At 35.5% G+C, this 25,656-nt stretch overlaps 2 protein-coding genes and 1 pseudogene across 2 annotated transcripts; 1 reads left to right on the top strand and 2 right to left on the bottom strand.

The window, feature by feature from the left end:
- Positions 1-4,860: 4,860 nt before the first annotated feature.
- LOC102631034 (hypothetical protein) lies at positions 4,861-6,744 on the bottom strand. The gene is made up of 3 exons (XM_006473241.4): positions 5,964-6,744; positions 5,683-5,868; positions 4,861-5,567 (listed from the first exon to the last, which is right to left on the bottom strand). Exons 1-3 carry the CDS (start codon positions 6,453-6,455, stop codon positions 5,277-5,279), a joined length of 969 nt encoding a protein of 322 aa, XP_006473304.2. The 5' UTR covers positions 6,456-6,744; the 3' UTR covers positions 4,861-5,276.
- Positions 6,745-10,980: 4,236 nt separating this feature from the next.
- Positions 10,981-19,734, bottom strand: LOC102630734 (uncharacterized; annotated as a pseudogene).
- A 3,383-nt stretch (positions 19,735-23,117) lies between these two features.
- Positions 23,118-25,391, top strand: LOC102618416 (subtilisin-like protease SBT3). The gene has a single exon (XM_006473822.2). It carries the CDS (start codon positions 23,118-23,120, stop codon positions 25,389-25,391), a length of 2,274 nt encoding a protein of 757 aa, XP_006473885.2.
- The last annotated feature ends 265 nt before the right edge of the window (positions 25,392-25,656 follow it).

Genomic DNA, 25,656 nt, shown 5'->3' with positions numbered 1-25,656 from the left:
TTTTTAAAATTATTATTTAAAATTTATATTTACTACATATTATTAACTTTTATTTAATAATTATAATTTTTTTCTACAGCGAGTTACGGCGTCTCAATCTCAAATAAGATTTAAATAGTTTCCAGAGATTATGATTGGTATTATTATTTTTTGAATTGCAATCAATGTCACATTTGATCATATGAGTACGATATCTCAACGGTTAGAAATGCATGGCAAACTTTTATGAGAATAATTAAGGCGCAGCAGCAGTCCCAACTAGGCCTAAGTTTAAATATTCGACCTTCATAAAAAGATAGGAGTTTGGCCAAGAAGTTTTAGTAAATCAAATAGAAAAGCAGTCACATTGCGAAAGACAAAATCGTGTGTTTGTTTGTTGCTATTATCCTCGTTTTATAGCCAAGTGAAAAGACTTGAAAGACAAAATTTTACATATCACATCACGCTGCATTGGGGCATCATTGCATGTGGCAAACGGTAGATCCCAAAAAGGAGAAAAGAAAACATGTGAACAAAACAATTAATTATATACAATGAACAAATGGGGGAAACAAAGAGGCAGGGCAGGGTGCGGAGGACAGAGTTAATTAAGGGAGCTAGGCAACAAGGTGCGACTGATGTCATCTGCTCTCTTGCTCTAGTCGGCGAAAAATTTCAAATTTTCACGTGATTAATTTATTGTCTGCAATCACCACCATCTCATAATTCATCAGTCATAACCCTTCATCTGCCACATGCACTGCCTTCCCGTAGTAGTCTCTAGTCTCTACTATTATAATTCATCACTCCCCGTTTCCTGCTAGCTGCATGCTGAAAGCTAACCCAAATAAAGATTGATCACATCGATCATCAATGGCATTCTCGTTAGTTCTAAAGCTGCTCCTTGTCGTCTCTATGATCATCACTGTGAAAGCTCGGTATGATGAAGCAAGCTTCCCGCTGATGAGTACCGAGGGACATGGGTGGGCATCATGGACAATGTCTGCGTACGATGATGATGATGATGATGATGAAGAACGCCAGGATGAAGATGGTGGGATTGCCAGGAGATCTCTGTACAGGAGAGGAAAGCATTATTACATATAGGGGTGGGCATAAACCCACAACCCATGGGTTTATCCAAACTCAAACCAAATTAAATGGTTTGGGTTGGATAAATCATTAAAATGGGTTAGATGTAGGTTTTATGTAGAAAACCATTTCATTATGATTTGGGTATGGTTTACTCATGGGTTATGGATAAAATCCCAACACTTAAATTTTCAAATGAAATAAATGAAAATAAAATAAATTAATACAAATAAGTGAAAGACCACCATTAAATTTTTTACGGCATGATTAATTGTTAACAGTTAGAAAATGAAAATAACAGTAAAAATAAATTTATATTAAATAAATATTGTTGTAAATAACATCAATTTTTTTTCTTATTTACAAAAATAATTCCTTCCACATGGAAAGATCATCATAGAAAGAGCAGGAGACTCTACTAATGATCAATAATAATTCGGCTTGGACTAGGTCCGATATGCTAGATGTCGGCTAATTTTTGGTTAATAATTGAATGTAATGCCCATATTAAGTATTAAAACAAGAAATATATATTTTGATATGAGTAGAAAAATTAATAATAAAATTTTTTCTTGTAATTATTTATTTTGTGAACATTTTCTTATAATAAATATTTTGTAATATTTTAAAATTAAATGTAAAAAGTATAGGTAAAATATTTTATTATTTATCTTATAATAAATTTTTATTTGTCAATCAAGTTTTCTTATAATAATTTTTTTATCATTTGACTAATAACTTTCTTATATATTTATTATAAGAAAATTTTCAAAAAATAAATAAGTATAAAAAAATTTTATTATTAATTTTTTTGTTCATATCAAAACAAATATTTCTTATTTTTAATGCTTTATTTTTTATTTAGTTTCTATTCATGTGATTTATTTAATTTAGAATAAATATAAATAAAAGAGTAGTTGAAAATAAGGGTAATATTGTAAACTTATACTATTAGAGGAGTTTTTGGCCATTATAAAAGCAGAAGGGGGAAAAATAATATATGTTGATTACTGTAGGGGGGAAACTGGCAATCTCCCTAAAATTAAACATATAAGTAGACAACATAACGCAAAACTATCAAAACGATAAATAAAAACAAATATTGCATAATTAAATAAATAACAAGTGGCAAAATTTATTATTAGATTGTTAATGTCATGTTTGTGAAAGTTTATTATTAAAGTGTACGTTCTTATTTATTGAAAAATAATAATTTTTGTGATTAAACTTTATTTTGATTTTCTAGTATTCTTTAATTTAAGGATTAAGTTATTGTAAAATTTATAATTTTTATCCACTATATTTTTTATATTTTAATATCAATTTAATAATTAATAACAATTAATAATTATTATAATTTTGATATAATTAAATTTTATTAAAATAAAAATTATTTTGATAATAAAATTCAAACCAAACCCAAACCAAACCCAAATGATTTGGTTTGGTTTGGGTTAAAAATATTTGGGTTGGTTTGGGTTGGATCCAAATTTTTATGGTTTGGTTTGGGTTGACTTAAAATTCAACCCAAACCAACCCATGCCCACCCCTAATTACATATCGTATGGATCTCTTTCTGCCAACAGGGTTCCTTGCCCAGCTCGTTCAGGGAGGTCTTATTTAGGGATGGCAATGGGCACCGCCCGCAGCGGGTTTGCCATTATCAAACACAAACTCGCACAAAATTTAAATTATCAAACTCACCCACAACCCACAGCGGGTTTTAATTTAAAAAAAAAAACCCACCCGCAGCGGGTTTTAACAATTACCAAATCCGCAATGGTATCCGGTGGATTTTTTACTGGTTTCCGTATTTAAAATCACAAATATTTAATATATAAATTTATAATAATAACCTCAAATTCCATATAACATACTCAATTTTATATTTAAATAATGTAATTGAAAAATTAAAATTTCCACATCAATTCAATACAAATTCTCAAATTTAAGTATAAATTACACAAATCTATTTAAAAAACACAAACTAGTATATAAAAATAATAATTCCATTTCATATTATCATTTAAAACAAGCTCCAAGAGAATATATTCATTTCATTCACCACCATAAGCACTCATCCAACACAATGCCTATAATAATAATTAAGATTAATATTTTCAAATATTAATTCGAAGGGAAATACCTTTAGTTTTCTTTAGGTTATAACTTTAGAATAAGAGATGTGTCACATACACACATACACAACTTTGAGCCTTTGACTATTTGGTAATTTGATTAATGACATTATTTTCTTTATATATTTTTAGATTAAAATTAAATTAAAAATATTTGGAAAAAATATTACGGGTTTGGTAGATATCCATGCGGGTATCCACTGGATATAAGGTTAATACCAAACCCACCTGCATCCATGTGTGGGTTTTAATTTATAATACTAAACCCGTCCGCAATGAGTAAAATTACCCATAACGGGCGGGTTTTGGCGGGTGGGTTTGGACGAATTTACGGGTTTACGGGTACAATTGCCATCCCCAGGACTCTTATTATACCCACAACTGTTACAAAGCCAGAGGCCATGCTAACCCCTACACCAGAGGTTGCTCCACAATCACCCATTGCAGGAGATAGATTCATTAGTTCTTCTTCAGTTTTCTTTTAATTATATATTCATTTATTACTACTTCATAGTACAAGCTCGCTCTTTGTTATTTGCTCTGTTGACTTACTGCTCCTTATTTTGTCAATGTCCCAAAAAAATAATAAACTTTGACGCAATGTGTAGACTTGAGATCTCCTAAATTACCCATCTAATCGGATTTAAATCTCGAGTTTGATCATGAAGTGGTGCTGATGTGGCTTGTAGCCTCAGTAAGTTTCTGAGTTAAATCTATCAAACGCAAGATATGCCCCTGAAACAATGTTGTATAACTCCTTTTCACTCTAAATCTTCATTCTGCAAACTATCAGATTCTTGCTTGCATAACACACTGTCTTGTTAGTGCCAAGCAATTTAAGATGAAATTTCAGAATGAAACGCCAGCAGAAACCAATATTTAGAAATCAATGACACATTTTATCAACCTTTTAGCAAGCAAACTTTGTAAATTCTATCGACGGTGCAAGGTTTGCTTATGCTTCAAGAAAGTCATATCAGATATGACTATAACAGTCTTATAACTCATTGAAGTTATTAAATACGAACCATACTCTAAGTCGAATTAATATATGATTCGTTTTGGCACAGAAAATAACCATTGCCTATCCTGTTTCACTATGCAGGATTCTCAAGTCTTGATAATAACGTCTCCAACACTGGGCAAGCTTGCTGTACAATGGCTTAATTTGAAGAGGATTTTCAACGTTGATAAAGGAGTTTGCGAACACATTCTTTTAAGCCTCTGCAAAACGAAGTTATTCTTATTCTAGTTAAGCAAAACTTTAAGTCATTATAACTCATGTGATTGGCGTATAGTGCACATCTAAAAGACCCTTCATTCAAGTCTTTCAAAGCAAAGTATCACTGAGATCAGAGGTTTGTTCTTGATTAAGCTTTGCTGTTATTTTTTATTTATTATATATATATATATATCCTGAGATTCTGCTGAATATTGTTATTAGGATGACCCAAATGGTGTTATCAATTACGTTCGGAAATCACATAGATAATAAGAAAGAGGTTCAAGTCTTTCTGTTCATAATCCTAAATAGAGAGTTTTAGATAAATTTATGACCGTAATTTATCCATAATATATTCTCACAGCTTAATCTTTGCCTTCATCATAAAGGATGAAATTTGCCGAATAATAATTCTTTAGCAATTAAGAGTTGACCGCAAGAAACACAATCTTTACAAAATACCAACCACATACAAATGGTCTTATGATATAAACAATATGTAATAGTTTACATTACATCGTCATCTAAGAAATCAATAAATTATAACAAAAGACGAAAGATCACTCACACACAAGTCACTATCTAAACGCAAGGTATTTTTTCAATCTCCGCTCTCCGGGCAGCCTAAAAGTCCACACACGCATGAAACCCCTTTGCCCAAACAACTCAAAAGCTCTCCCGCTTAGCTGTAACTCAACTACACTGGCATCAAAAAATTAAAAAAAAAAAAAAAAAAAGAGGAAGAACAACAAAGAATGCACGAAAGTCTCTTTAACGTGCTTCATTAATATTTAAAAAAAAAAATTAGATTTTGTCTTTGGTGCTGTGTATTCATTCATTCAGATTCAGTCATATGTGCAAGAGTTCTTGAGGGAGACAGGAACATTGAGCTTTTTGGGATCGAAAGTAATAGAACACGCAATATTCTTGTAAAACTTAGGCTTGACCAATTTTCCCAAAACGTAAGCTCTGGATCGGACCACGAAGTTCAGATTGAGAGGCACTGGATGACTTGTGCTGCCCGTTGTACTGTTGATGCTCAAACCAGCTCCACTACCATATAATGGGATCTTGTTACCCATCACCGCAACGGTTACTGTTTTCTGACTCTTTCTCGATTGATAGAACTTCCTAATCTGCAACGCCAGTAAGTACCCATTTCACTTTCCCCAAACAATTACAAAACTTAAACTAGCTAAAACTAAAACAAAAACTAAAACGAAAATTAGAAGGATATTTGTGATGACTTACGGCTCCTGAGGCAATTGTGATTTCAGAATAAGATAGATCCAGAGGATTCGATGTTACATGGACGCCAAAAAATGTGCCGGTATTACGGTAGATCATCTTCACTGTAGAGTTCACTGTGATCATATCAGTTGCCACTCCAGAAAAATCTGAACCAGCTTGAATCTTGAAATGCTCGAAATTTATGCTCTGCGAGACCAAAAAGAGAATAAAAAAATAAAATAAAAACCCCGAGATGACAGAAAAATCAACTCAAATCGATTCACAACTAATTTCATGTGTACCTTCATAGTGATCTTGGGTTTCTGGGACTTGCTAGCGCCCCAGAGAATCAAAGAGAAGAGAGAGAACAAAAGAAAGAAGCCAAGAACAAAAGCGAGGAAATAGCAACGGCGGGGGAGACCGCTTCGACGCTCTTCATCTTCAAGAAGCCCCTCTTCCTCAATGACGTCACACTCCTTATTCCATCGCTTCTGTCCCTTTCTTTGTCCACCTCGAGACGCATCATTGGGCGAGATCTTGCGGGATCCAGGCTTTAAAGACCCGGAAAACCTGCTGGAAGACGACTCACGGGAGTGGCGCCCGATGGATGAGTGAGAGTGCGGCGGTGAGCCCGCGGGACTGAGCACCGGCGTTGAGTGAAACGACGTCGTCGTTTTCTCTCCATCGTGTGAGTCCCTCGACGGGCTTTGCACGTAATAAACTGGACGCCGTGGAGATCTCGTGGGAGACGAGGGGGCGAGGCTGGTCACCTCTGAGTCTGTCTTGGCGTGCATTGTTGTGTTCAGTTAGTAAAGAAGATCAAGATTATGCTATCGCGCTGTGCCTATGTATGAATGTTGAAATTACTTGATGAGGAGATTTTAGGTAAGCATTGAACCCTAATATCTCAACACGTGGAATATTATAATTGGCATACGCGACCCGGAAATATTTTTTTTACACCGTACTGGACTAAACAAAAGTGTGGAGATGTGGTATTTGGTTTTGGTTTGGCAAAGGAAGCAGCCAGGAACTAATTACCCGAGCCCCGACAGCCAATTTCCAGTTGGCACCGCACAACTGTTTATTAATGTATTGGCTGTGCCCCGCTTAGACTTGATTGCAAGATGTTTTTGTGGGTGTGTATCCGACGGTGGCCGCTCAATGATCATAGAAGAAAGAAAAGAGAGAAATAAAAATTGACTTTGTCTAATGCAATTGAAGTGACTAGCTCATTTATTAATTATGACCCTGTGAGTCATACACAATTATCTTTATCTCAGCACTAAGCTTTTACAACAAACACGTGAACCCATGTGCCAAACTACTCCATTCAACGAGTGTGAATTGGCACCGAGGGGACTCGAAAACCTTTTCCCATATGACGGCGAGGCTGTTTGAATTAAAAATTTAATTTAAACCCTCTTATTTTAATAAGTTATTTTATTATAAGAATGTCTGTTATATAAATTACTAATAAAAAATTTTCTTTTATAAATTAATATAATATAATTATTCTGAATATTCATATAGCAGGCTCACTATTTAATATATAATTTTTTTGCCATAAACCTTAAAAATTTAACTTCCAATCTCTTAAACCTTATTTAGTTACACAACGACCAAATCAATATATTTAATATATTTTAATTTTTTATTTAAAAATTATTTTTTACAGGCTTCTCTTTCTTCTTCTTCTTCTTTTTTAGTTTTCTTCTTTTTCCTGTTGTACTTCTTCTTTTTCTACTGTTACTTTTTTTCTTTTTTGGCCTAATGGCCATTTATTTTCAATTGTTTGGTAAAAAAATTGGGGTGTAAAAACCAATATTGATCATATTATTTAATAGACAAAAACTAGTAACTAAAACTTATGTTAATGAATTTGTTTGGGACATAATTTGGTTCTATTGTTATAATTAAATTGTTATTAATTCATTTTGGATGTGCTAAATGATTTCTTGGTATTTTGAATAAATTAATTTAACTATTTTAAGTATAAGTCTTTTTTGGTATTTTAAATAGTATAGAAAATAAAACTTAAGTTTTTAAATTTAATACATGAGTATACATAGCAATAAAATATTAAGAGTAAATTTAGAATGCAAATAGCCACGTCCTTCATATAATTGCTTGCTTTCTTTTTTTTTTATTATTATTAGTTCAGACAACTGTAACCTCTCTAAAAAGAAATTTAAAATCCCTTTTAAATATTTGTAACTTTAATTTTTATTGAAAATATATTTAAGGATACAGTGTATCTAATTAAAAATAACATGTTAAATAATCCAACCCTTCTTTTCTGACAATCTCCGAAAGGAGCATGCGTAAAGCCCACTGTCCGTCTGTCCCTACCCGGCCCAATTTGCACATGGCAGGTCCAAAATAGAAACGAATTTGCATGGGTTTACCTCGTCTGCCCTTTATACTGTTTAAATTTTGGGATAGTAAGAGTTATCTCGAGGGTTGTATTAAAAAAAATTTTTTAAAAAAAGTTATCTCCAGAGTTAAGACGCTGAATCCTTCAATTTTGCAGATGTTTTTTCAAAACAATTTTGCTGGGGGTGGGTCTGGTGGCCTACCAATGAAATTTTAAATTGCCTATTTAAAGAATAACGATATTTAACTCTTTCAAATTATTTTTATTATTTATCATACTTATCTTTATTAAAATAAAATTTTTTATTTTATTCTCCTTTTCCACCACGTCCTCTTTCTTTATAGTTTAACCATCAGTCCATCACTCATTTTTATTGACAAAAAAGTTATTATCATCACCACCACTAACATATAATGAATTTAATATTAAAATTTATGAATAAATGGTGGGTTTTATTGTCATTAATGATGCTAGTTTTACTTTGTGTGATAATTTAAGATTTTATTTAATTTCAAATAAGGATTTGATTAAGAGTTAGTATTTACATTCGGATTTTGAATCAATTAAAAAAAATGACAGATGAGAAGTTAAGCTATTATGAAATTGAGAGAGAAGAAAAATAATAATTTTTATGTTATTTTTATCTTTTAATGAGATTAATTTTAAAATAAATAATATTAATTAAAAAGTGAGCACTAGTCAGAGAAAACAGAATTTACAAGTTTATGATGTATATAGCAATAAGCAACATTATCAGCGATCAGGAAGACTGTTTCATTGCAACTCCTAGTCAATTGGCCCAGACTGCTGAGACCCATTTATCCATTGGACTTCAGAACCATGACTCCGTTAGGTTGCCCGATGCAGTATGGATAGAGTGGGCCTCTTTAACGGCCCTCTAAAATTCTCATGACATATCTTTTGAATGTTGTTTTTTTTAAAAAAAAATACCTTCTAACCATATTCTCATAAAATTTTATATTAAAAAAAAAATCTCTTTTTAAATTGCATATAATTTTTAAATATTAAAATTCTCTTACTTTTTCTTTCTTATTATATAAATTCTATTTTCATATTTCTTGACTCTTATTATTTTTTTGAAAAAATATTTTTAATTAAAATTTAAAATACAAATATAGATTATAAAATAGCATAGGCTTTAAAAGTTTGTTAAAAGAATAATTTTCCTAAGTGTTTGATTGAATCTTTATTTAAAACAGGAAATGAATCAATTTGTGTTTGGTAATTTAATTAATTTCAACTGAAAAAAGAGTTTTACGGGGGATTTTGAGTGGGCCAATCAATACACACGAAGCCTAACCTTGTTTGATCCCATTCCCATGCGCAGTATGGCCGCATGGCCCGCATCGCTATGGAGGTCAACAGATACACACACTACAATGTCAATACTCATGACTTTGCCAACTAAACTAAAATACGTATATGTTACATTATTTCCATTTTTTCGAAGAACCACGCGATCCGATCTCCCGTTGGATCATCCAATTGACCAAATAATGATCTTCTTAACTGACAAAAGCGATGGATCTGAGTTGGAAGTTTGTAGATTCTACCGTTAGGCCGTAGTGTTTGTATGCTTCCATCTTTCCCCCATCGGGAACGAAAGGGCATGGGCTCAATAAATTAAGTAAAACAAATCTGCAATCTAAAAGTTTGTGAACCCATTAACGTCGAGAGATTTCTGCCACCATTGTTTCGTCCACAGCGTCGACTTTGCTGCATACATGTGAGTTGGGCCCTCTCGGCCTGACTCTCTCATGACTATTCGCTCAATTTGATGCGCTCAAATACAATATTCTATCAAGAAGTTCAATAATTTAACTACATCTCACACAAATTGTTAGATAATTTATACATATTTTGCTTACACATTGTAATTAAAGATTTTAGGTAGATGTATAACAATTTAATTATTTATGATGCATGCACAGATCTTACCTTCGTATACTTCTACTATTACAAAGATTCGACTTAAAAACCAAATACGTAATGGTTAATGAGAAAAGAAAGAGTTAAGGTCCACGTTAGCATATCATTAATACGAACCATTACAGTTTGGTTGGAAATTGCTTGCGATATCATACCATCAAGTTGAAAAGAATTGAAAGCCAATCTACTAAATCAGTGATGAGTTAGTTGTACATGTAGCCAAGGAAATTTTTGTATGAGTGCACGTATAATATCGTGAGGCAATGGAGCAAGCAACACCAAAGCTCCAAGGTTGTCACAACACCCGTTGAATTAAACGTATTACTAGCGAGCGTATTATCTTCTCAATTATATATTACTTGTCATAACTACTCTTCATAAATCAATTAATGAAGCTAAGATGTAATGTTTCCTTAAACTTCAAATGAAAGATAGAGGCGGTGAGTGATGGCTAAGACAGCAAAAATAATTGAGAAGAGAACACGCATGCAAGAAACCAGAAGAGATAAAGAGGAAGCGCGTACGAGTCATAGTGTGCTTGCTTATCTTATTCATGAAAATTGAAAAGATAGACAAACAATATTGTACGGTGTGATTTTTTGTGTATGCATGCCGTCTGGATAACAGGCAGCCTATTCGTCACGTCATTTTCTACACAGGATATTTTGTATATTTCTGGCGTGGGAGCATTTAATTAAAAAGAGAAAGATAATGGACGAGTTTTCTTGTCTAACTCGGCAAAAAATTTCAGTTTGGAGACCGCGCGAGCCACCGATGTTTCATACACATCACTACTAGTCATAAATTCAGGACTTACTTAATTTTGCGCAAAAGATGAAAAATCTTTTACTTCACACGTGAGGTTAAAAAACAAGGGGAAAAAAAAAACTCCCGGAGAATCAAATAATCAAGGTAAGTCGATGGAATCAGCTCAATTATGGACCAGGACCGAGGTGACCAATTCGTCTTATAGAAATCATTTGAGAATGTAATAAATTTTAATTACCATTTTATTGAACTCTAGGAACAAGGAAGCTCCATTACCAACCAATGGTTAAGTTATTACAAGGTTATTCATAAAGTAAAGAGGACGAGTTATTAATTAAGTTGGTTAATATATGTTCTACGAAGGTGCTTCCGTGCCTAAGCTTGTAACCACTATCGGACTCTTCACCACATGTTTACCTCCAGTCTCTATCCAACTCAGATAACAAAATGCTACTACTGTTTCTTCATCCATTTGGTTTGGACCTTCTATGCGCAGCTTGTAGCTTTGCTTTGCGTATTTACCTTTAAAAGTCAACTTATCTGGATCGACACTGAAGTTAAACCCTTTCAATGGCGTCACACTAGCAGTGTAAGTTGACACTCCTTCTCCAACATTAGTCACTGTTCTCTGAAATTCTTGCACGGACTTTGATTCATTTGCATTAAAAAAGGCAATAAAAGAAGGGTAGTTAAGATCCAAAGACGATGTTGAACAGTTGACTGAATAGGACCTCGTGATGGTTTGGATTCGCTTCATGGTCAAGTTTAATGCACAAAGAAGACTAACATAATCTTCAGTGGTTGCATCATAGATGAGCCCGGGGTCTAATGCCTTGTCGGGATTGATATGTCCAGCTCCCATGGCTATGGGGGTGGCAGGTTTGTTATCATCACCAATGTCTTTAATATCACTGTTTGTGTTATCAGTGGAATCTGATGTGGTCATTATGGCCGATCGGATAGCTGCAGGGCTCCATTCGGGATGTGCTCCTCTCAAAAGTGCAGCTATTCCTGCTGCCATTGGGCATGCCATGGATGTCCCCGACTGTAGATTGAAGTTACTAAATATGAGCTTTGAGTTGGTCTGAGACACCGGAAGATTTGAAGGCCATGAAGCTAAGATTGAATCCCCAGGAGCCATAACATCAGGCTTCAAGACAAATGGGCAGCTGATTGATGGGCCTCTAGAGCTGTAGCTGGCCACACTTGGTGCTGGTTTCGTTCCCAGCTCTGTTTTTTGGAACTGAATGGTTGCCGTTGCGTTATTCTCGATCTTCATATAGTCTTTGAGAATGTCACCAGTTTTCGAATTCATGAATACCGCTGGAAATGAGCTTTGCAGAAAGAATTCCAGTCCGTCGAAATCGGATATGAAGACACCTCCAGAGACGCTCGCATTTTGAATGTTATCAACTTGGTTGCTAAGGGAATCGTTCTTGTCCTGGCACACAACAATTTTTTCCCCAACTTTCTTCAGTTCAGCTAAATTGAGGCATTCATCCATGAAAACAATTGGGAAGTCGATTAAAGATGAATTCCCCGGATAAAGAGACAAGCCCGTGACAGTGTTTCCATTTCCAAGAGTTAAAGTAGCGCCCAATTCACGATCCATTGTACCAGCAGCAACTGTCATAACCCAAGGTATGCCATTATGTAGGGTCCCAATGAATGGCCCTTGGTTTCCCGCAGACGTAGAGACGAAGATATTCTTTTCAATGGCTGCAAATGTCGCTATGGCAACGGGATCTTCATATAAGTCAACCCCATCCAAGCCCAATGACATGGACAAAACATCAACTCCATCAATAATTGCTTGGTCAATTGCAGCAATTATATCAGAAGTAAAAGAACCTTCATTCCAGAGAGCCTTGTACATGGCCACCCGTGCCAGTGGAGCCGTGCCTAGAGCAGTCCCTATGGCATAGCCAAAGTATGATGCACGTTCAACATAACTTCCAGCTGCTGTGGATGAAGTGTGAGTCCCATGTCCATTTGCGTCGCGCGGAGAATTCATGGCTATGGTGATAGTGGGATTTTTGGCAAGTAGACCTTTGTTGAAAAACCGAGCTCCAATAAGCTTCTTGTTGCATAATGAGGAATTGAATTGGGTGCCACTCTCACATTCTCCTTTCCATCTTGATGGAATTTCAGTCATGCCTCCGTCGTTATAGCTTTCGCTTTCTGGCCATACCCCTGTGTCCACCACCCCAATTATAATATCTTTGCCAAATTTTGAAACTGGCCATGCCCCTGATTTCGGATTAAGGCCAAGAAACTGAGATGAATGTGTGGTGTGTGGTTTAACAGGCAAATCCCTAATGGAAGAAATATAGCCTGGAGAGCTTTTCAAGGCCTCCAGCTCAGCAGGAGTGAGACTAGCACTGAAGCCATTGAGAACGTGACTATAGGTATAGAGTAATTTGGAAGAGGAAATATTGTTGAAGATATTGGTGTTTGCCTCAACATTTCCAGAGACAGATTGAAGCGTGGCTGAGTACCAACCATGTTGGCCTCGGAATGCTTTCGGCATCGCCGATAAGTCCATGTGGACAATATAATTATCGCGATTTGCTAATGTGGAGCTGCAGTGTAAGATAGAGATGAAGGAAAGCCAAATAATGTTCAAGCAAACACGCTGAGACCGAGAAGCCATGTAGGAGATATTGCAAGTGCTATGAGATTTCTGAACAAAATTATCAACTGCTGATACGGCTTATATACAAATTGAGAAGTATGGGCACCTTAAGAGTTCCACTCATTAATATATATGTATATATATATATCTCAGCTTCCGTATCAATTGCAGCGGCAATTATATATGTATATATATCAAGCAGGAAACGAAGGGCCAACGCCAGTGAGCATTTCTCCCATCCTCAAAAGTGTGGAGCAGATTGGCTATGAGAATTCCGATGACAAAATCAAGTGATTAGTGGTCTTACAGCCCCCATGTGGCTAGAATTGTGCAAGTCATAGCTAATCTATGTCACTCTTTAACAATCTTGACTTATCTGCAAAGGAGGATACGTGAACGTGACTTTCATCTTCTTATTATAGAATCAATTTGCACAACTTTTTGCACTCCAGAGTAGGTTCTTCCTTTGCAGCGTAAACCCCAACTTACGTTAATAATAGTAATGATAAATTAAAGATGGTGGGATAAAGAATTGTTATTGCCTTATCATTTTTCATTTTAAAATTTAATTAACTCCGTTTAATTAATAGATAGAGTTACCGTTTTCTTTTGCTTAAAAGCTTATTAAATTATACTTAATTAGGATGGTAGTTAATTGCACGTTTTCGAGTAAAGTTAATTAGTATAATAAGTTCAAGGCATAGTTATTTACATTTACTCATTTACGCACCAAGAGAAGAGAGAGCGAGAAATCGGGAGAGATTGATAAAGACAATTCTATTTCAACGAAGGACATGATGATGATCTTAAGGGTTCGTAGAAAATAGGATTTTTCGTGAACTAAGTAAATTCATTTATAATATTAACGTATTTATTTGTAGTATACGACCATTTGATATCATAATTAATATTCAGCCAAAATTAATTTCAAATAGCGTAACTGATTATCTTTAAAGAAAATCTGTTATCACTCAAAAATATTTTCTTAACTTTACACAATTAACGAATAATTGAAGATAACTCTAATTTTAATTTTCAGCATTTATTTCCAACGTAAATACCATTTCAATGATTCATAAGTATTAAATATGTTTGAAAGTTCCAAAAGTTACAATTTTTCGTGTGTTGAAAAAGATACATTGAATATGTAATTGTTTGGGTCGTAATTCTCTTGATCTTTATAGAGCAAAAATTCAAGTGATACCACATGGTATGAATATACAATAATGTTTGGTAGGAGTGCTTGCGGATAAGATTTTGCGGATTATAAAGTTTTAATCCAATCCAATCACGGATTGGTGAAATTCATTTCATGTGTCTACGGATCGGATACGGATTCGACTCAGTCCACCATTTTACAGATTGGTTTGCGAGCTAAAAATTTTTAATTCCGTCATATTCACGAACTAACTAAATAAAAAAATAATATAAAAATAATTTTCCTACCGATCAAATTTAAGATTAAATAATATTTAAATAAATTAATTATTTAAATAAAGTTAGAAAATATATTAAAAGTTTCAAAATATAACACATCAAAAAGAAAAAAAAAATCTCATTTGTTTAGATCAGTACATGAAAATTAACTGTTTAGGAAGCTATATTTGTTTATTTAATTATTTTTATTTTATGTTATGTTGGATAAGATATAATATGGTGTTAATGTAAATATATTCTAACTTGTTTATTTATTAGTAAGTACTAATGCCATATTCTAACTTAAATAATTTTTTTTTTTTTACAGATTCGCAAATTTTTACAAATTTATATAAGTAAATCCATATCTAATTCATTGATCGCGGATTTTTAAAATTTCAATTCAATCCAATCCACCAATCCACAGATCAAATTTTTACGGATCAGACGGATTGAGCAAATTAGATTGGATTATGAAAACCTCTAATGTTTGGGCTCATAGTTCATAATTAATATTATTGTTAGTTTGTTACTATTATCACTACAGACTAACTAGTTTGTTATTCTTGCAACACATAATTGTTGTTACTGTTATTTCTAAAATTTTTGGGAAACTGTTATGACTATATCTTTCCAAGAAACTTATTATTATTTTAATAGAATCATTAGGGGTGTAGGTGATATTATGTAGCATGAACAAAAATATTTTATAGTTTTATTTATTATGCTTACCATTGTTATTATTGTTGTTGTTTTTTTTATCGATAAAGTATTTACTGTTGAGTAAATAAAGGTTTATATCTGTGATTTGTAAAAGTGGTATTTGTTTCTGAAAAAACATTAAATGTCGTTAAATAATAGTAATTTTATGAATGAATTTATTTATCAAATTGATAGCTCCCCCTCATCATTAACATTTAATACGCTGAGAATATTAGTTTTAGGAGATTGGAATAGAACAATAGAGCTCCATAAATTTAGGCTGTTGGAAGATTAATTGGAGCTTCGATTTAGACGGATAATAAATAAAAGCAAATTGGTCATTCAATAAATAGCTTTGGAGTAAGAATTTAGCTCCTAGCACCTTGTGTTTTTAATTGTAAAATGAGGAACAAGTATTTTTAGTTTAATGGATATTTATTTATTTTTTTGTCTGAACCACGAGGTGATCCTGAGTGAGCCTCAAATGTGAAAAGTATTTTTAAGCCTTTACCACAACTCAGACTAATTCCCGCTCGCACCAAGTCGGCCTGTAAAGGGTAAAGTGCTGGTCAAAATGATGACTCCATACGGGAGCGGGGCTTGAACCTTTGACCTCTCTTAAGGAGTTTAATGGATATTTATTAAGGGTAAGTTATAAGATTTGAGGATCACTAATATTCTATATTGTCACGTGTTCATGCCACGTGAATTTAGGGTGTCACATTCTGAGATTAGGCTACGGTGCAACTGTGGTACTGTGCCACACTTGCATCCAACCGTTAGATGCACTTGGATTGGTGGGGTCCACTAGTATCCAACGGCTGGATGCAACTATGGCACGATACCACAGTTGCACCACATATTTCCCCCACATTCTGTATGTTCAGATTAAAAATTTCTTGTACCCAGCTATTGTTTTCATACCGAATTGATTATGCATAATGGCGACTCTTGTTGAAGACGTGCACATTGTAGTTAGCTCTAGATTTAATTGCAAATTGTCGTAGGTTTTCACTGAAGACTAGTGTGAAATATCTAGAGAGGTAAACTGTCAAGGGAATCTGCAAATCTGTATTACTGTTTAATACCTTCAATTTCGGCTTCTGTCAATGTACATGAGTAAACTATTGATTAAGACTCAAAACGGTCCAGAGCAAACCAACTATAGTCGTAATTATTTTGATTGAAACCAGTCACATACTCTGCGATGGAAAAGGTAAAATGGACCTTGAATACATTGCCATTTTCAAAATCCAAATGCCAGCTATCGTGATTAATGATTTTGCGATAAAAGTTCAAACCATGTCGTTTTCTAATTTCAAAAAAAAAAAAAGGGGGAAAAAAAAGAGTATACATTTTCTTTTCTCCTTCTGGCACGCAATTGGTTGTACAAAGTCTTTGCCAGATTGCATGATGGGATGGGAGCTGGTAGCGTGGTATTTGGTGCTACCATTGCCTTGCTGGGCCAATTGAGCCAGGCTGAGGCTGTGAAAAATTTTCTTTTACGAAATGGATTCTGGATTCTTTTGGCGATAGTTTTTTAGCATTTCATAGCTTGCTTCAATCATTAAATACTTTTAGAACAGGTTTATAATGCTGATCCTGAGAATGAAATCACAAATCATTCTCAAGGCTTGCAGAAAATATGATAATGTTGAAGACATGAAGAAAACATGAATGGATGGTCCTTTAAAGAGAAAAGGACTTGCAGAAAATCAAAAACACCAAATGATTCAAGCCTTTAATGATAATGTTGAAGATTTCCATACAACTTATTCAGGATTCACATACATGTGGGTTATTCCTGCACTTTGATCAGATCACATGATAAGTTATTTTATAGGCACAAAGACAAACTAAGTTAACTCATGAAAGGCGACACTGTAATAGGGCTCCTCACAGTGTGATTCCCATTTTCTTCAACCCAAACAAGTTCACCAAATGATATGATTTCTCCACCATCTGTCTTATAGTTTATAGTAAGAGTGTAGCTCTGCTGCTCATACTGCTTTCCGAAGACCAATGTGTCCGGTGAGACACTAATTACAGTACCTAGAGGTGCTGTGATCTTGGCTTTGTATGTTGCTGCGCTTCCTCCCACATTAGTCACAGTCCTGTGAAATGTTTGAACAAATTTTGTACTTGTGTTATCGTGCAAAGTAATAAAAGACGGATAGTTAAGATCTGAAGTGGGGGTGGAGCAGTTGTAACGGTTTGATCTTGTAATGGACAGAATCTGATTTTGGGTGAAGTTCATAGAGCAGAGGAGGTTCACATAATCCTGTGGGGTGGCGTCATAAATCAAACCCGGGTCAAGAGCCCGATTTGGATCAACTTGACCAGCTCCCATGGCTAGAGGTGAAGCAGACGTGAAATTGATTAGACCATTGTCTCGGATTGGATTGTTAGTGTTATCCAATGGATTTGCTGTAGTCACCATTGCAGACCTAATAGCAGCTGCACTCCATTCAGGGTGTGCGCCTCTAAGGAGGGCAGCCACACCAGCAGCATGAGGGCAGGCCATTGATGTCCCAGAAATCATATTGTAATCACTTGTCAAGAGTAAATTTGAACCAATTTGGGCTGTAGAAGTATTTGGAATCCAAGCAGCAAAAACTAGTGACCCAGGGGCCATTATATCTGGCTTTAAGATGCCTGGATAGCTCGGTGAAGGACCTCTAGAAGTATAGAAAGCCACGGCTGGTGCGTGCTCTGTGCCAAGAACAGTTTGCTGGAACTTGATGCTTGCCACAGGTTCCACGCCATTTCTGGCATAGTTGATGACAGCCGGTGCATCATGGGTGCTAATTACCACGCCAGGTATACTCAAACCGCCAAGTTCAAATAATTCAGGATCATAATCTGAAACAAATATAGCTCCCTGCATTTTTGATGCACTAACAACAGATATTTGCTTAGATACCGAACCTGTAGCTTCTTTGCATACGATGATGGCATCTGTTGGTAATTGAGATAATAATTTAGTTGAATTACATGCTGAGTAACTCTCGTTATATAGCAATGGCAAGCGTTCTACGAGAGCATTGGCTGGGAACATGGTCCATCCAATGATGGTTTCCCCACTCCCAAGAGTTGTTATGCCCGCAAATGAACGGTCAATGGTTCCAGCTGCAACAGTTAACACCCATGGGATTCCATTGTGCAAGCTCCCTAACGCTGGCCCTCGATTTCCTGCTGAAGAAGAGACCAGCACGCCCTTCTCCATGGCAGCAAATGAGGCTATTGCAATAGGATCTTCATACAATGGCGTCTCATCAAATCCCATTGATATTGAAATTACATCAACACCATCAGCAATAGCCTGGTCCATACCAGCAAGGACATCAGATGCATAGCGCCCTTCATCAAAGATGACCTTGTACATAGCCACTCTAGCCCGTGGTGCCACACCTTTTGCTGTACCTTTAGCATAGCCAAAGAATGAAGCATCATTCACATAATTCCCAGCTACTGTCGAGGATGTGTGGGTCCCGTGCCCCATGGTATCTCTAGCAGAATTCATGCTAATGTTAATCCCAGGATTAGCTGCTATAATACCCTTATTGAAATATCTAGCTCCAATAAGCTTTGAGTTACACAAGGAGGAATTGAACTCTTGTCCAGCTTGACATTCTCCCTTCCATCTGGTTGGAAGTGAGCCCATACCATCATCATTGTAGCTATCACTCTCGGGCCAGACCCCGGTGTCAATAACACCGACAATCACGTCTTCGCCATATTTTGAAGCAGGCCACAACCCGTTGGCAGTATTGAGGGAGAGAAATTCAGGGGTGTGGGTGGTGTCAAGTGTCACAGTCTTATCGGCATAAGCTGAGATGAAACCTGGAGACTTTTTAAGAGTCTCAAGTTCCCGTTTAGATAACACTGCACTGAAACCATGAGCAGCATTGTCATAAGAATACACAAGAGAGGGTGAGAATCGATGATGATTTGATTTGGCTGGCTTTTTAGACTTGAGGGAATGAACGACTGAAGAGTACCAATGGTGGTGGTTAAAGAAGGCTTTGGGCATATGGGACTTGTCCATGTGAACTATGTATGTTGATCTCTCATCTGAACTTGAGTTAGCATGGAAAGCCAACAGAAGCCATGAAAGAACGAAAAGGAATAATTGAGGAACACCATTAACAGAACCCATTATTTCTTTACCGAAAAGGAATTAGCTCGAGGCATGTGTTATTGGGGTCTCTATGGTTTGTGCGTATATATAGAAATGGACATCAGTTTAGAAAATATCAAAAAATTTACAAGACTTGGCGTTTAGTTAATTAAATCTTGCTGTTATGCAAGTGGCAGGAAATTTAATTAGTTGGTACAATGTCTTAGCTAGTAAACATAGTAATAGGAGTCACAGCCAATGATGTCGCATCGTATAATGGACGTTTACTTTTCTTGCCATGTGAAGCCAACAGATGCAATGCAAGAAATGAACCTATAAGAAACACAGGTTCATTTCAAATGGAGGCCGTGAGAATTGACGACAGCTAGGAAACTAGATTGACACAAACGGCATTTAACTAGCACATAAGCAGACTCTCTCCGGCAAGAGAAATAAAAATAACCCATAGGATGTGAATTTTTAATTTTAAAAATGTTTCTTAACACATCATAAAACTTTTAACTTTAATGATTACAATTTAGATAGGCTGCAAAATTGGATTTTCATTCAACTAACATGAAATATTGCACTAGAGTTTGGAACGGTTCGTGCTCCAATAATAAAAAACAGAACCAACAAATTAGTTGCACTGTAAAATAAAATTGGAAGATGCCAATTTTCTCCTATTGAAATTAATATATACTGTTTTTATAATAACCAAAACACCTTGACAAAAAACATTTATGAGAAAAGAGGGATAAATAAATTATTTACTTGATATTTTATCTTATGAATATAAAATAATAGTTATTATAAAAAAATTACTTAAAATAATAAAAAGTACAAAAAAATCTAATTAATAATTTTTTATCTACACAAAAACTTAAATTTCTTATTTTAGTATTTAAATCTTTTTATTTTAATTTATATCACTTATTTAATATTGTAAAATTATTAATACTAAAGGAGTTATTGAATATTATAAAAACGGTAAAAGAGTAAAAGAAATATTTTTATTTCAATAGAGAAACTCACAATCTTCTTTATAAAGTTAGTACGTCAGATCATTTTTAATAAGTCGTTCAAATGAGTTGGCAAATAAAGAAAATAGGTAGTTATTTTTGTTGTAAGGTCTTGGTAAAATCAGCGTCATTCGAATCTTGGTGAAACCTCGTCTCCTTTGATGGATTATAAAAAGTTTGGTCGATAAGAAAGGAGGAAAGTCAAATTAAATACGTTGATAATTCAACCTATTAAGTGGCAGCTGGCTTATTAACCTTGTCTTTGTTTGACGATTTCTTGCTTGACATTTACGAGGTTAGGAAACAGCAAGGTATGAGCATGTGATCAGTAATTATAAAATCCTGCAGGCTATTGTTGCAAAAAATAAAAAGTGTATTAGTTGACATAAGTAACATAATGTAAAGTAGAGTATCATCGTACATTATATATCTTATTATCTATTAAAATTATTCTAATTCTAATTTATTCAAATAATTGAGGAAGAGAATTTAGATTAAAAATTAAATTAAAATAAGATAATTAAAAATTAAATAATGATGTAAGAAATAACAAAAATTATTGGGAGATTTAGGTATTAGGAAATTCAACTTCACCATAACCAATCTAATTCAATTATTCCATATATGCAATTAAAGAGTATTACTCACAATGACAAGTACTCTTCTGAGTAATGTAAAAATTGCCCTCACATATTAATCAACTATACTCTATATGAATATGTAAAGATTAATTAAACTCTATGTCAATTCTTAAGGAAAACTATACGAGTTGTGTTCGTACATCTCTGTTTTACGTTCAATTCATGACATCTAGTACACAGAGTAAAATTATTTCAATTTCCTCTTGATTCCGTTACGTATTCTTAAATATTGACAAGATATTTAAAAACATTAAGCATAATAATGAACACTCAATCATAAAATAATAATTAAAAATTACATAAATTTATAAAATTAAATCTTCCTAATTAGACTATATCACATCTCTAACAAAGTAAATTTAGTTCATGAGAAAATAAAGGAAATTCATAAATTTAATTGACAACATTAAAGCAAATTAGTTGGGAAAAAAAAAATGAAAATATCAGTTCCATCTTCAATCGACTTTCCTTGCTCTTGGTTTTCGCCCTGATTCCGCTGCTCTCATCATGCCCGTAATACTTCCTTTGATATAATAATGCAAACCGGCTTGAACAATTACTAAGCCAAGAGGATCCGAAGCCAAATAGCCCATCACGATGTTGCCACGTATAAATTTATCAATTGATTCTTTAGTGCTCTCCTCCACGTGAATAAATTAAAAATTCTATCTCTCTTTTAATTCATGTTCACGGTCTGACTTTTCTTGTATTTCGTAAAATTGGCAATCAAATATTTGTTCCAATATTAAGTCATTAATACTGTGACTAATTATTCCCCAACTCCAATTATTTTTTTCTTTATCTCCAAAATGTACTTATAATAACAAAATATAAAAATTAATATAATATAAATAATAAAAAGATAAAAATATTAATTTACAATATAACTATAACATATTTTATCGAGGGAGTCAAATCCAATATAGCATGTTTATATTATTATGTGCATATCTGGAAGTTTGTAGAAAAGTCCCCAGGGCACATGCCGTACATCAACTTCGATGTCTGCTGGGGACGGCTAGGCCTAGAACAAAACCTTGAGAAAATCCGAACAAGGTTTAATTTCGTACGTTCTGCAGGCCACAGCACATTCAATTAGCTTATATTTTAAGGGAGAAAGAAAATCCAGAAGTTCTACGGAAGGAAAAGTACAGGCACAGACATGCCATTGGTAACGTCACCATTCTATATTTTGGTTGCTTCCTGTAAACCCTATAGTGTCAAAAGGAGAATAGCTTACAGTTAACTTCATATAACAGCAAATGAAAAAGGTGACGAGTGATGAGTCCAACACTGAATTGTGCTAATATATTCATATCAAGCTATTTCTTTTGTCACTAAATATGCGGATAAATTAAGCAGATTCCATTGCGAGATAGACTTACGAGATGATTAATTTATATCTGCAGTTAACTGCTGTAGGGAAGGTCAAAACTTGAAAAGCATCGGCAACAAAAGCAAAGCTGCGCCGATTTTGAAACTGTATCCAACTGTTATATTGGATGGTTCACCCTCTAGGCATCTATGAGTAATGTCATCTTGGACAGTTGATCAAGTGGACCCAGGGAAAAGTTAAAGGAAAATGGGGGAAAAACAAAGCCTTGTCATTAATAAGCCAAGCAAAAACATCCATTCATAAACTTACTAAAAAACAGGTCGAACATAACACAGGACTAAAAGTTAGTGTTGTGTAAATAACAAAGGAGAGACTTCCCTGCATCAGAGAGCTTCCTTATACGGCATTTATATATCCTCCACCTTTTAACATCATCCTCAATCTCCAACCTTGAATATCTTCCCCAACATTCTCCTCAGCACATCAGCCATGACCAGAAGAATAACTTTTCCCCATCTGATTCTGAACCATGCATTGCCTTGGCTACTGTTGTTGTTACTGGGAAGCGACAATGCAGAGTCAAGAAATGAAGACCACCAGACGTACATCATCCACATGGACCATTCTCACAAGCCATCGGCTTTCTTAACCCACGAGTCATGGCACCTTTCAATCCTAAAGTCAGCGTCATACCCTGCTGATCGCAACAACATGTTGTTATACTCCTACAATCATGTAATTCAAGGTTTCAGTGCCAGGCTTACACCTTCCCAACTATCTGAAATTGAGAAATCTCCAGCTCACCTTGCCACATACCCTGAGTCCTTTGGCAAACTATTCACCACCCACTCCCCAAATTTTCTTGGACTAAAACCTAACTCAGGCTTATGGCCTTCTGCAAGATATGGTCAAGGTGTAATAGTAGGTATTATTGATACAGGAATTTGGCCAGAGAGTGAGAGTTTTCATGACAAGGGAATGCCACCAGTGCCTCGACGATGGAATGGCCGGTGTGAGAATGGCACGGCATTTAGTCCTTTTGTCTGCAACAGGAAGCTCATCGGTGCTCGATCTTTCAGCAAAGGGCTGCAAGCCGCAGGTATAAATGTCTCCAAGGAATATGACTTTGACTCAGCAAGAGACTTCTTCGGTCATGGCACTCACACATCATCCACAGCAGCCGGTAACCACGTAGAGGGAGTAAGTCACTTTGGATACGCAAAAGGCACTGCAAGAGGCATAGCACCAAGAGCACATGTTGCCATGTACAAGGTCCTATGGGCAACAGACACAGAAGAGAGTGCAGCAAGTGATGTACTTGCTGGCATGGATCAAGCAATTGCTGACGGAGTCGATATCATGTCGTTGTCTCTCGGCTTTGACCAGACACCTTATTTCAATGATGTTATCGCCATTGCTTCTCTCTCAGCTATTGAAAATGGAATTGTCGTAGTCTGTGCAGCAGGCAATGATGGATTTCCACGGTCAATACATAATGGAGCACCTTGGATCACGACTGTAGGAGCTGGCACGCTTGACAGGAGCTTCCATGCAACAGTTACCCTAGATAATGGTTTAACCTTTAAAGGAATATCATATTTTCCAGAAAGCGTTTACATTACCGATGCGCCCTTGTACTATGGCAAAAATGACGTGAACAAGTCAATATGCCACTTGGGATCACTGAACCCAGACGAGGTTACTGGAAAGGTTGTTTTTTGTGACAACAGCAACAGAATTGACACCTATTCCCAAATGGAAGAGGTTGACAGGGCAGGCGCTTATGCAGCAATCTTCTTGACTGACACGCCAGATATAGATTCAGATGAGTATTACATTCCCAGCCTGATTCTGCCAACTTCTGCTGGGACGTCAATTAGACAGTATGTGACTGGGAAAAACAAATCAAAAGTGAAATCAATGAGGTTCATCTTGACAGAGCTTGGTACAAAACCAGCACCTCATGTGGCCTCATTCTCTTCAAGGGGACCGGACCCAATCAGTCCAGGGATTCTAAAGCCAGATATTGTGGCTCCAGGAGTTGACGTACTGGCAGCAGTTGCGCCTAACATTCCATTCATTGAAATCGGCAACTATGAATTGGTGACAGACTATGCACTATTTTCAGGCACCTCCATGGCAGCACCCCATGTTGCTGGAGTTGCAGCTTTGCTAAAAGCTATCCATCGGGAGTGGAGCCCAGCAGCCATCCGATCAGCTATAATGACTACGGCTTATCCCGTTAACATTGCTGAAAATGAAATAGGTGGCGTTCCTGCCACGCCACTAGATTTTGGGGCAGGCCATATAGACCCAAACAAAGCAATGGACCCTGGACTCATCTATGACGCAGACTTTCAGGATTATGTCGAGTTCCTGTGCGGCCTAGGCTATGATGAAAAGCAGATGAAAGCTGTCATTCGAAGAAATCAATGGAATTGCAGCCAAGAATCTACTGACCTGAATTACCCGTCTTTTGCAGCCGTATTTACCAATGAAACAACGGCAAAGAACTTCAGCAGGGTTGTGAAAAACGTGGGAGCAGAAGATTCAATATACCATGCAGTTTTGGAGTTTCCTGCTGGAATGAATATCAGGATAGAGCCTAGCACTCTAAAGTTCACTCAGAAATATCAGCTGCTGGATTTTGCCTTGAGTGTAGAGATTGACAGAGAATCTCCGAGAGTGAGCTACGGTTACCTCAAATGGATTGATCAGTACAACCACACAGTTTCAAGCCCCGTAGTGGCCATTAAAACCTAGCAAAATCATAGTCATCCTTAAGATATCATGATTTCATAAGTCAATAATCATAATAAAGCATCAGTCTACAGCACAGACTCATAGTCAGAGATAATAAAATGGATCCCAAATGATGTTCTAATAAAAACATATATATTCGTGTGCAGTTCTTGTATGTCACACACAAAGAAGAAAAGTAAACCGGACCGAAACCAGAGAAAGTTATATGCAGATTAATGTATGAGTCTTGGAATTGGTATGAATCATTCACGAAACCTCGTAATTT

Source organism: Citrus sinensis, chromosome 5 (assembly GCF_022201045.2).
Source record: "Citrus sinensis cultivar Valencia sweet orange chromosome 5, DVS_A1.0, whole genome shotgun sequence".
In the NCBI taxonomy this organism is placed as follows: domain Eukaryota; kingdom Viridiplantae; phylum Streptophyta; class Magnoliopsida; order Sapindales; family Rutaceae; genus Citrus; species Citrus sinensis.
This window is presented reverse-complemented; position numbering and strand designations above follow the sequence as displayed.

Coding starts and splice junctions, on each gene's coding strand:
- LOC102631034 (XM_006473241.4), bottom strand. CDS start 6,455: ATGCACGCCAAGACAGACTCAGAGGTGACCAGCCTCGCCCCCTCGTCT. Junction 5,869..5,963: donor AACCCAAGATCACTATGAAG/GTACACATGAAA, acceptor TTGGTCTCGCAG/AGCATAAATTTCGAGCATTT. Junction 5,568..5,682: donor TCACAATTGCCTCAGGAGCC/GTAAGTCATCAC, acceptor CTGGCGTTGCAG/ATTAGGAAGTTCTATCAATC.
- LOC102618416 (XM_006473822.2), top strand. CDS start 23,118: ATGACCAGAAGAATAACTTTTCCCCATCTGATTCTGAACCATGCATTG.